We start from the raw sequence: 12,227 nt of genomic DNA, 5'->3' as shown, positions 1-12,227 counted from the left end.
CTTCTGATCAAAACACACCCAGGATTTCTACACCCCTTAAAAAAACCAAAAAACCCAAACAAACAAACCAAAAAAACCCAACCTGAAAGAGCTTTCTTGCAATTTTTAATTTCGCTTCAGCTTCTGGCTTTTATCGTTCAAATCTGACAAGTGTAAATTTATTGAAGGAGATTAAAAAAATCCTGAAAGAATAGTTTGGTGTATTGGTTCCCCCCCCGCCCCCCCGCAAAAGCAGCATGTGGGGGTAGGTGTGTGGGGGGGGTGTGTGTACCTCGGTGTGTCCACTTATGAGGGAGACTTCAACATACTAGAATAATTCCAGACCAAAAACCGCAGAGCCATGAGCGCAATTGTAACAGAAACTTCATGAGATTAATTACTGCAGCACTCATAAACTTGGTAACTTGGTATAGGCAGAGTCAAAATACTAGGATGCTAAACGCTTAGCACTGCCAGCCTTTAAGAAGCTGTTATGGTCTGGCCACAACCCTGGTTAATGTAATTGTATTTTTGTGGTGTAAGCATGGCTCATTTTCGCCTGCACGGCTAGGAGTCTTGACTGGTATTCAAGAACCATTTCAGATGAAGAACAAAATCCTAGTACTGTTGAAATCACTGTCATATGTCAGTAGGACCAGGCTTTAATCTCCTCTGTTCTTGTACAATATTTATTGTCCACAAATAAAAACTTGTCATGGCCTGGCCATAATTTTACTGTCTAGGCCAGGTTCTTATTAGGTGATGGCCACTGATCAGCCCCTTCGCTGTTGCTGAGGGGCATCTCCCCTGCTGCATCAACCTGCCGGGGAACAGAGCGGAGGCTTCTGCTCCCCATCTTGTGTTTCCGTCTACTCTTAGGCTTTTAAAGACATACTCAGGTTCGCCAAGCACGGCATTAAGTGGCACATTAATGCATCCGAACAGCATAAAAACAGAGGGTCCCTGTAGTTCCAAACACAATTTAATTCCAACTGCCAAGAGATGCGCCCAGGGTTTTGTGACAGGCTTATGCGGCCACATCTCCACCAGTAGGCCACTCAGCTATTTTTCAACAGATGCCGAAAAATGCATTGCTGCACTAGTGTTGCTAACAGTTTAATAGCAAACCCATACCTTTTAATCAGCATGCTATCAGCTATCAGCACCATAAATGACACGGCAGTAACATAGAGGTTGGACAAGATAATCTCTAGAGGTCCTTTCCAACCCCTACCATTCTGTGATTCTGTTTGAGAGGTCAGTGAGGTGGATTGAGAACTGGCTGAACAGCAGAACTCAGAGGGTCGTGATCAATGGGGCAGAGTCTGGTTGGAGGCCCATAACTAGTGGTGTTCCCCAGGGGTCTGTGCTGGGTCCAGTCCTGTTCAACATAGTCATCAGTGACCAGGATGATGGGATAGAGTGTAACCTCAGCAAGTTCACTGATGATACCAAGCTGGGAGGAGTGGCTGATACACCAGAAGGCTGTGCTGCCATCCAGCGAGACCTAGAGAGCTGCACCGAGGGGAACCTCGTGAAATTTAATGAGAGCAAGGGCAAGGCCCTGTACCTGGGGCGTAACAACCCCATGCACCGGTACAGGCTGGGGGTGACCTGCTGGAACGCAGCTCTGCTGAGAAGGAGCTGGGAGTACTGGTGGACAGCAGGTTGGCCACGAGCCAGCAATGTGCCCTTGTGGCCAAGAAGGCCAACGGTATCCCAGCCTGCATTACAAGGAATGTGGCCAGCAGTACAAGGGAACTTATCCTCCCGCTCTGCTCCGCCCTAGTAAGACATATATGGAGTAATGTGTCCAGTTTTGGGCCCCCCAGTTTAAGGACAGGGAACTGCTGGAGCAAGTCCAGTGGAGAGCTATCAAGATGATCAGGGGAACTAGAGCATCTCTCTTAAGAGGAAAGGCTGAGAGACTTGGATTTGTTCAGCCTGGAGAAGAGAAGACTGAGGGGGGAATCTCATCAATGCTTATAAATATCTAAAGGATGGCTGTCATGATGATGGGACTGGGCTCTTTTCAGTGGTGCCCAATGACAGGACAAGGGGCAATGGGCACAAGTTGTAACACAGGAAGTTCCACTTCAATATGAGAAAAAACTTCTTTCCTGTGAGGGTGCCAGAGCAGTGGCACAGGCTGCCCAGGGAGGCTGTAGAGTCTCCTTCCCTGGAGACATTCAAAACCCTCCTGGAGGTGTTCCTGTGCCCCTTGCTCTAGGTGTGCCTGCTCAAGCAGGGGGGCTGGAAAAGATGATCTCCAGAGGCCCCTTCCAATCCCTGCCATTCTGTGATTCTGGTAAACATGTCTGTGCTCAACCTACCATCAAGCTTATATTACTAGAATTAATGCAGCTGTGCCTCTGCCAAAAAGGAAGTAAGAAATTGCATACATAGGCCAGATTTTGTTTTATCATGATCATTTTTCCCACTGTAGAATAGCTGAAGCCCACATGAAAGTGAACCAGAGAACTTTGCACATTACTGGTGAGACTTAAAAAAGCCAGAGAGCAGACAGGTTTACACACTCACATATCAGTTGTCAGGGCTGAGAGACAGTCTTATGCTAGAACAGGTACCTATTAAAACATATTCTTCCATTTGAAAGCCATAGCACTTAAGATCATATTGAAGTATTTAAAAAAAACCCACAAACCAACAAAAACTAAACAACAAAATATTGTGGGGAGGAACCCAGAAGTTATGTATTCACACCTGTCCTTCCAAGAGCTGGAAGGACATACTCTTTTTATACTGCCACCTTGATTTGGAAAAGTTCTATATTTTGGGGAGATGCTTAAGACGCCAACCAAAATAACATGAACGCAGGGTTATTTATTGTCTTTTCAGTGTGCTGGGCTTCTCAGCATGTGCAATGGTTAGGCTGGTGTACAACTACTGTGCGTTTATTAAAAACAATTACTCTGGTAGAGGTGAAATTGTCATCTTCTGTGGCCACTGAATACCAACCAGAATTCACACACAGATGTTCCTAAGATCAGGCCTCTGAAGGGATAGTCTGGAGGGTGAATGTGTTTTCATCTTGTAAAAGCACCTTCATTCTCATGATCTTTAGTGTTTTCTTGTCCAAATGAAAGCAGCAGCACTCATCTGCAGAAGGAAAGGTACTGCATAAACGGTTCTAGGAGGAGGATATTGATGATTTGTTTAATGAAGTCACCACTAAGCCACTGCTTAAATCCAGACTTCGACCTTCTTTTTCCTAGAAATGTGGAAGAAAAATAAATCCGTGACCCAATGCTGTTTTGGAGCAAGCAGTTAAAAATATAATCAAACCAGCAATACATATTTTGTTTGTTGCATCAAATCAATGTAAAATTACACCTTACCTAAGCATCTATGACTGAATGTACATGTCAAGAACAGATTGTGCAGGAATCCCTGGAGTTAGGCCACTGTCGCTCTGCCAGCTGCACGTCCAGCTTAGAGCACAGCCTTGCTTACATCTGGTCAAGAATGCCCAGCCAGAAGGCTCACCCAGTGCTCAAGGATCTAGCGAAAACTAGCTTCTGTGCTTTGCCTCTCAGGTGTCCCCAAAAGTGCAAACCCCAGCTGAAACTATTCCTGCTGCTGAGACACAGACTGGCTCTTTCTCCTCAACCTGTCCCCGTTTTCACAAAGCCGGAAGGGGTTGGGCGAGGCGGCAGAGGACACAACTCTGACAACAATTCTGACTCTTTTGCTCCTTTGTCAGATGTGACTGGGTGGACACTGGGGAGTGCTTACATGTATTTAATTTCCTTCGGAAAAAGCTCGTTCAAAACCCCTAATAGTTTTGTTTGTTTTTCTTCAGCCTGGACAGAAAGGAGAAGAAATACAAATGGAATAAGCTTAAAAAGTTAATTTTGGAGTGGCTGGAAAAAAAACAAACAACACATTAGGAAAACATATAGAATCACAGAATGGTGAAGGTAGGAAAGGACCTCCAGAGCCATCTGGTCCAACCCTGCTGCTCCAGTAGGACTGCCCAGAGCCAGCTGCCCAGGACCATGTCCAGACGGTTTCTAAGTAGCTCCAAGGATGGAGACCCCACAGTCTCCCTGGGCAGCCTGCGCCAGTGCTTCGTCACTCTCACAGTGAAAAAGCATTCGCTTATGCTCAGTTGGAAATCAACATTCAAAGATACAGAAAACGTGTGTTTCCAAAGAACTGCTCCACATACCAGCTTAATTCATGTTTTCTAGAAATTATTAATTGTGGATTTTGAGCTTAAACAGCCAATCAGTGACGTTATTTTCCTCTTGACCACATACAGCCTTTGAATAAATGCTGCTACCTACTGTAATAACACTGCACTTGGTACTCTCTGGTAGAGCTACACAAAACCAGCAGCCATTATGCCAATGAAAATAAACAATGTGACATACTTACAGCTCTGTAATCCAAGAACATTTCTTTGAAAGCCAGAAAGTCAGTAAACGTGAGAAGCATATCAAATATATCACCTGCCATTTCATCTTTGTGCTGTCTATAGAGAGAAGTAGTTGGGGAATTAGAAAACTGTGTGGGAAATAAACTCTTATTTTAAAATGGTACAAGGTCAAAAGGATATCAGTGTAAGTAGAACAATATCAAAATTTAAATGATAATGTTATTATGGGTCTTCCGTAAAGCAAAACTTTAGCCAAGTATTACCTTGTAATATTTCCAATGCAAGTACATTAACATATTATATTTAGGTAAATGTGAAAGTATCTCATCAGTCCTTGAAAACCAGACAAAGAAACTGACATGTAAGTCAAGAGAAGTAACACTCAACTAGCATTTATCTATTTATTTATCTTGAGCACTGAAACAGCTAGGCAGTCCCTTGGAAAGTGAGAAAGGCTGGGGAGAAGCACAGTGTGCTCACACATATCCCTTAAGAATGAGGGACTGTACTGACAACACTTTGTTGAGGTCTTTTGATGAAAACATTTTGGAAGAAAGATTCCATGCTCCTGTATCGGCATATTTCAACAAGACTTTCTTGACAGTCAAGGGCTGGGTTGGGTTGTCTTATTTTTGGGGGTTTTTGTTTGTTTGGGTTTTTAAAAAATTATTTCATTCTTATCAGAAGGAGATTTACCTTAAACAGCCTATCTTTTAAGCGTACTATGCATATTCACAGTAACTTCCCAATGTTTTATTTAAAAAAATTAAATAGATTCAAATATTGTAAGATATTCAATTCCCAATGAGACTTGATTTTCTTATTCATGGAGAAAAACAGTGATCTTCCAAATATGACCTCTTCATAAAGTTGGTTAAGCTAAAGTGACCAAATGCAAAAGCTTAAGACAAATCAAACTTTTCTCCGAACACTTTCTACAAAAATTACAATGAAGGCATTATATCACATGACTGTTGAAAGACTACCAGGCTATTTAAGTGTCCACCACAGAGCCTGAAAGAGACAGATGAGACCTAGCCTTTTAAGGATCTGGGTTCAAGGGACAACAGTGGAGAAAACCATTCTGTGTTCTGATTCTGATTTCTCTTACTACCCCTTAAGTCCCAATATATTTCAGCATAACAGTTCAGAAAATTTAGAGTAGCACAACATGCTGAAGGCAAGAAAAGTGGGCAGTCACTGCATGCATAAACACTTTTGTTTTTAATTAAAGAGGAACCTCTTTTCTAAAGGGAGAACTGTCAAACCTAAGTTTTAATGTAGACAAAGAGAGTTAATTGAGAAGCATATAACCTGCCCCCCAACGAAAAGCAAAGCAGAGACTTACTGCAATGACATTGTGAAAGCAGTCATATTAAAACCAGGAATCTGATGAAGCAATTTTTCTTCAATGTATTTCTCTACTAGAGAGATCTGGAAAAAACCAAACAAACCACCCCAACATCATAACAAATTTCAGGAGCGGATTTCAAAACAGGGGATCTTCCTTACGCTGACACCTTACTGACACTTTGTATTACCCTCACTGGGCAGACAACTGCAGATTCCTTAGCTGGGTGATGCTAATTCAGTTATTCACACCCCTGCTGAGGCACTGAGCTGAACATTTTTGCTGGGAATACTGATAAGAACAAAACATCTGTAGAAGTTTTCAGGTGAAACAACGAGAAAGTAACCTAGAGCTCCAGAAAACATCTGTCTTGCTTACAGATCATGAAAGAGACAGCAGGCAGTACATTGGCTCTGCTCCATATAAACCCAGTATTTTTATAAAGGCGGGAATGCAGGACCTGACATTGGCCTTAAAAAAAAACCAAAGAGGGAATACATGCAAAAAATAGGAAAAAGTATCTTACATATTCGTTAAAAATAGAAGTGTAGATGAGCTTGTTTTCTTCCGAGTCATCAAACTCCTGGTAGTGCTTCTCCATAAAAGTCCTCTGCATTAATTGGAAATCATCATCTGGGCCACAACAAAAATGCATCATAGTTACGAATTTAGCCGTTCTTTTTCTAACACAAAACCCACATTCACTAGTCCTCCACTTCCCTGTTGTAACCACGGAGCCCTGCACACGTGCAGAGTCCGTCACACCAGTACCGCAGCTGCCGCTGAGCCATTTCTCATCCATCTGTGAGAAGACCGAGTCTGCTGGCGGAGGGCAGTGCTACGTCAGTTATAGGAGCTGAATCAACAGAGCAGCAGCACATTAGCCTGCGTTTTGACAGCAGCTGTGCATGCTAAGTGGAATGGGATGAACACGCCCACCTAACAAGGTCTACAATGACTTCTTACAAGTTTCATTTACACTTAGTGTTAACAAAAAAGTCATCCTGCTTTACACTTTATTAATAAGGTTATTTACTCTGAACTCCTTTTTGTTCAGGTTCTCAAGTCAGCAAAAGTGATTACCTACAAGAATTCAAAATAATGATTTTGCCTTGGACGAAAAAGTGTTAGTGAAACTTTGTTTTCAACTGCTGAGGATTTTTCTTCCAGTTGTGGAAGAAAATGGAAATAAAAATGAACACGATAGGTCACTGCCAAATTCAACAGAACAGGAATAAATATAAAGATCACTTATACACAGTGTTAAAATACACCAGTATCCACTCTCTAAACTGTAATACATTCAAAATTCATTTAGTTCACATTTCTCCAGATTCAACTACATCACTGGGAAAACTGAGGCTGTGGAATGTACACCTCTCCGGGAAGGATGTGGTCAAAAAGACTATACGCTGCTACAAAGCAGGTGATGGCTGATTAGCATGAATTCTGTCTTGGCATCTTGTAAACTACTTCCTTGCACACACCAACTTCTCAGTTAAAATTACAGTTCTGAGAATTTAGTGCCTTTTATTGCCTAATCTCACATGATGAGATCAGCACCATTCAACATTCCTGCCACATACAGATCCTGCCATGTTACAACTGTACACATAGATGCAAGTTAAGCGCAACGAAATCAACTCAGAAGGATAGTCTCAAAAAATGAAACGTGGCAAGACCTGATAATGTCCATCTACAGTTATGCAATGCTGCTGCAGACAGAGGAAACAAACTGTTCTGTATTCAGCAGAGACAGGACAAGGAGTAACATGCTTCAACTGCAGCACAGCAGCACTTTATATTGCTGATTATGAAAGGCTGCCTGCAGCAGCAACAGCTAGGCACTACAGCAAATTGCCTGGGCAAACTATGGCAGCTTCTACAACTATCCTGACAAACACGTTAGGAGATGTTTAGGCAGGGCTGGGGAAGGAAAGGCTACCACTCACAGTCTCTTCCATCCCCTTTATAAAAGAGTATAAAAATTCCAGAAAGCTTTGATTTCCATGTGAGATTCGCAAGTGTCTTTACTGTTTGTTTATGAAGGCGTGTATCGCAGTGGTGTGGAGAATAATTTTCAAGACTCATAAGCCCACTGTTGCACAAACAGCACACAAAAGACTTTGCATATATTTTTACTACGCTCCTGGGCACAGTGTCTGGCCAGGGGTCATGGGAACAAAGGAAGGAAAACTTCAACGAAGCAGGCAGCAGCTATTTTGGCTCTGTATGTCTGCTAATAGAAAAGTGTTCATCTTGTGGTCTATAACTACTTGCAGAGCTTACCCATTATAATATGCTCCAGATACCCAACAACTGCATCAAACTCTGCATCAGAAGGGGAGGAGCTGAAAGCAAAGAACGGTGGTACCGCATAAATACATATTTCAACCACAGCAGAAATAAAAGTTAAAAAGTGTTAAGAAAAGCCTAAGCACAAATAAGCCCAGTAATTACAAGATAAGTGAATGATTTCCTGGTTTCAACTACAAAATAATCCACAACACTGATGATAAGAGATTGCTTCATGGGCATTCTCATCAGGCCTCTACTGTATTTCCCCCCCAGTAAGATGCCTAATGAAAAAAAAAAAAGTTGTTTTACTGTCATTACTGTCAATTCCAATCATTGTGCAGAAGGATGTAAAGAATGTAATTAGAACAGCAAATTAAGCATTTTCCAATCCACAAATCCCAGCTGCTACCACAAGCTTTCCTTCTACTCTCTTCCCTGCCTAACTCTAGAGTTCTGCGACCACCTCTGTGTAGACACTCTAGAGAATATTTTTAAATACTTGGTCTTGCGGAACCACTTAAATCCAATGTATACACAATATTATTTAACTGAGGAAACTTAAATATTTTTCTTATGCAAGGAATATTGCTTGGTGCTACAAATAAGTGGCATAATCTCCTAAGGTCATTCAATCACGAGTAAATATTAAACACCATTATGGATCTGAAATCATCCAGGGAAGAAACCTTTGGTACCAGCATTTCAGGACTCTGGATCCTTCTGGTACATCTACTATTGTGCAGCTTGCTCAGACACTTTAGATAATCCACAGGATCTCCTTGGCCTTGGCATTCAGAGCTCATCTTTAGTGGGGGATGAATGCTTCCTATATTTGCCAAGAGATGAAAGACAGGCTTTTCTCACATGAGGGAAACAAGCCTCAGAGGACATTTGTCTTTACGAAAAAAGTTAGCTTTGATCAGCGAAAGCACCACTGAAATGAAATTAAAATGAAATGTGTCTCTATTTCTCTTTCGTAAACAGAGCAAAACACACTTTCAGATTAAGTTTTAAAAAACTTACTGAAGTTATTTTGCTACTGAATAACAGTCCAGTGAAATTAATCCAACAACAGTTCAACCAGCAGTTTAACTATAAAGAGCCATAGGGCTCATTCTGACAGGAAAAAAGAAAAGGCATTTGATTTAAAAAGCGTCCAATCACCAAGTGATGTTCTGGCAACATTTCTGATTTGTTAAGCCTTGGGAGGCGAGTAAAGCCCAGCCAAGAGACTGGAGAACCGTGCTCTTCCACCAGAGTGCAGGACACCACCAGGAGAGGAGCTGGCACAGCACAGGTAAAATGTTACATATCCTGAGCCTCACACTTAGGACTTCAGGCAACAGGGCTCATTGCTTTCCATTTATGTGCAATGACAGGATGCTTTGCTATGGATAATTTCCACTCCTCTTTTTCCCCACCAAAATAGTGCTACTATTGGCTTTATAGCTTATTCTAACAGCAACAGAAATTTGAAGTATTAGTTTACACCCCAGTTTAAGCTTGCAAGACAAATCATGGAATGTTAACTGTTCCAAAACAGCAGCGATTCCACCTCTTTATGCAACGCACCTGCGCCCACATACCTGAAGAAACACACGCTCACAGATCTTGTGGTTTAAGCCTTTGTCACCTCACTGTCTAGTCTAGGCCAGCACAGCCTGTGCTGCTGAAGCAGCCAAGGCACATGGCCATTTTTGACAGTCTGCAGACTGAAAGAACTAAATCTATGACCTAGAGCAACAGAGGCACAGGCACATGTCCCCTTCTGTCACAAGCTTTAGGAGAAGAATATGCCAGACAAATGTGGGGCGAAGCAGCATCTTAGCACCTACCAGTGTAAAAATCAGTTGAGGCCACCCACAGAAAGCCTCACATGTCTAGAGAAGCACATTCAAACACAGAGGAATAGTCTCTTCTTAGATTCTGCGATATTAGACAACGTATGCTCTTAAAAAGGAGAAATTTTGAATTTAAAATGAACACAACCCCTGCCGTTTTCAGCCTTATAGCATTTATTTTGATCATTCAGCCAGGCCTATCTGGTGCTATGCTTATTGTGGTTGTATTTAGCTTGAATTCACCTAAACTCTGAACTGGTGTTATTCCCTCCTGGAGCTTTACATTCTTCTGCACCCTTGTTCTCCCTAAGAGGCAGAATCTGGTAATCAGCATAGTGTAAATTCATTTGTGCAATTATATCCCTATTATTTTAACTAGTAATTAAGTGATTGAAAATCTGTCACAGAACACAGCTTACTCACATGGCTACACCGAAGTTTTCTTCATCAGCAGTCTCCATCATTACAGCATTACCAGACCAGAGGAGAGGCAATCTGCTATATCACTGCTGTTAGTGGTTATTTCTTCTTTTTGGGCAAAGTACTAAGGAATAACATGTCTTGGCATTAAAACAAATTCAATTGTTAAATTACCATGCAATTCTCAAATTCGGAGAGAATCTTTAATTTTTAGACATAGGAATTTCAAAATCATGTTCTCTTAACGTTACTGCTACTTCTTTTCCCTCATAACTCAAATTCTCGATGAACTTTCTTCTCTGCCTATTCAGCGAACAGGCTCAGAACTGCACATACCTGCAGTTAGTCTCTGAAAAGGGGTTTTAGGTGACTTTTATATCATTCCTCCTGAAGGATATATGAGTGACTATTTTAAAGACACAGGAAAAGGAAGCCAGATAAGATGACGATGCCACCCGAGCGCGTCCCAGAGACCTCACAGGCCAGGCGTCGGATAGCGATCCCATGCGCTTGGCCAGGGGCTCTGGCCGCCGCTGGCCTGCGTCCTGGCCGAAGCCTGGGCCGTGGCTATGCGCGGTTACCGGCCCACCGCGCAGGACAAGGCACGCAGCAGCCCGGGACACCCCGGGGCCACTGAGATGGGCCAGCGCGACAGCTCTGGGTGCGTGCTGGGGCCGCCCTGCTCCCGCCACCGCTGCCGGGCGCCCAACGCCGGCCTAAAGCGCAGCCAGCTGAGGGGGGGCGCCAGCTCTTCGGCACCGCTTCAAGGCACAGGGGGAGGGATGAACCCCCGCCGCCCCCTTCTCAGTCCTTGCTCCTGGGGACAGCGAGGCCCCCCAGCCCCGTCCCTGCCCAGGGGACCCGGGCACTCGGCCCGCCTCACCGCCGCCTCCTCAGAGACACTCAGCACCGGCTGCCGATACCTTCCCTCTCCGAAAGGCGCCCGGGTGACCCGCCCTTCCCAAGGAACACGGGCGCTGGGGCCGTGCCAGCTTCCCCCACCCCACCCCGCAGAGCAGGGGCCGGTGCAGCGGCCCAGTCCCGCCCCGCACCTACCGCCGGTCAGGGAAGCGCCGCGCACCGCCATCGCCCGCCTCCCTACCCCTCCATCTCCTGGGAAACGCTTCCTTCCGCCCCGCCCACAGCCAATCTGAGAGCGATGCGGCCGCGAAGGGCCCGCCCACCCACAGAAGGCCCAATGAGAGCGCGCGGGAGGGGCCGGGGGAAAGGCGCTGTCCGCCGCCATGGCCGGCCGTCAGGCCTGGGGAGGTGCCGGGGCAGGTGGTGAGTTTAACGTCAGGGCATCAGAGGCCGCCGAGGAAGAAGATACAGAGATAACGTGCTTCGTTGTGATGCACGCTGCCGTTGCATCGGCGGGTTTTCCCCTCACAGAGCAGGACCCTGAGGGCTGGAGGACAGCGCGCTGCCCTCCACCCGGCCCGCACCAGCGAGCCCGGGCTCACTCGGGTCGCCTCGGCAGAAGGCTGTCCTCCAGTGTTTCACACAAGAACGACTTGCCTCTCTGCCTCGGAGTCAACTACTTATTCTTCCAGGGGCACCTCACGCTCCCGCAGGCTGCCTGCATCGCCCTACGGCACAGACCCATTTACAACCCCGGCTCTCAACAGAAGCAAAAGAATTAAAGAACAACAAATAGCCTTCAAGACTTTTTTTTAATTGTTGAATGGACAACTTTGCAACAATTCGTTTTCCCTTCTGAGGGCCGGTGGAGCTACTGCCTCCCCTCCCTAGCCCCAGAGCCTTCAGGGCATGCAGGGAGCGACCAGGCTCACAGAGGATCGAGCTTTACAAAGATGCCCCCATCATGGATTTCAACAGAAAGCCAGTTGAATTTTACAGTCTTTTGTGAAATAAACAGGACAGTTCTCTGCAACACAGCTCCCTCCTCCGGCACCATTGGCTTCCTCTGCCCAAC

General features: G+C 44.6%; 1 protein-coding gene across 5 annotated transcripts; it reads right to left on the bottom strand.

The window, feature by feature from the left end:
- Nucleotides 1–2,803: 2,803 nt before the first annotated feature.
- On the bottom strand, nt 2,804–11,429 carry ARL2BP (ADP ribosylation factor like GTPase 2 binding protein). 5 transcript variants are annotated; one of them, XM_064459116.1, is made up of 8 exons: nt 11,348–11,429; nt 10,295–10,415; nt 8,022–8,083; nt 6,259–6,365; nt 5,730–5,815; nt 4,381–4,477; nt 3,736–3,803; nt 2,804–3,211 (listed from the first exon to the last, which is right to left on the bottom strand). In XM_064459116.1, the coding sequence occupies exons 2-8, from the start codon at nt 10,333–10,335 to the stop codon at nt 3,184–3,186; spliced, it is 489 nt and encodes a 162-aa protein (XP_064315186.1). In that variant the 5' UTR covers nt 10,336–10,415; nt 11,348–11,429; the 3' UTR covers nt 2,804–3,183. The 5 variants fall into 5 exon arrangements, with proteins under 5 accessions (XP_064315186.1, XP_064315188.1, XP_064315187.1 ...); XM_064459118.1 differs by lacking the exon at nt 11,348–11,429 and adding an exon at nt 11,215–11,332; XM_064459117.1 differs by lacking the exon at nt 11,348–11,429 and adding an exon at nt 11,175–11,313.
- Between the last annotated feature and the right edge of the window lie 798 nt (nt 11,430–12,227).

Source organism: Phalacrocorax carbo, chromosome 8 (genome assembly GCF_963921805.1).
Source record: "Phalacrocorax carbo chromosome 8, bPhaCar2.1, whole genome shotgun sequence".
NCBI classification, from domain to species: Eukaryota; Metazoa; Chordata; class Aves; order Suliformes; family Phalacrocoracidae; genus Phalacrocorax; species Phalacrocorax carbo.
Note: the sequence above shows the minus strand (reverse complement) of the source record. Positions and strands in the feature narration are given on the sequence as shown.

Excerpts from the sequence above, each read along its gene's own strand:
- ARL2BP (XM_064459116.1), bottom strand. The coding sequence starts at position 10,335 with ATGATGGAGACTGCTGATGAAGAAAACTTCGGTGTAGCCAT. Across the intron at positions 5,816-6,258 it reads CTTCTATTTTTAACGAATAT|ATCTCTCTAGTAGAGAAATA; the intron begins GTAAGATACTTT and ends GGTTTTTTCCAG. Across the intron at positions 4,478-5,729 it reads GCTTTCACAATGTCATTGCA|ACAGCACAAAGATGAAATGG; the intron begins GTAAGTCTCTGC and ends TTCTCTCTATAG.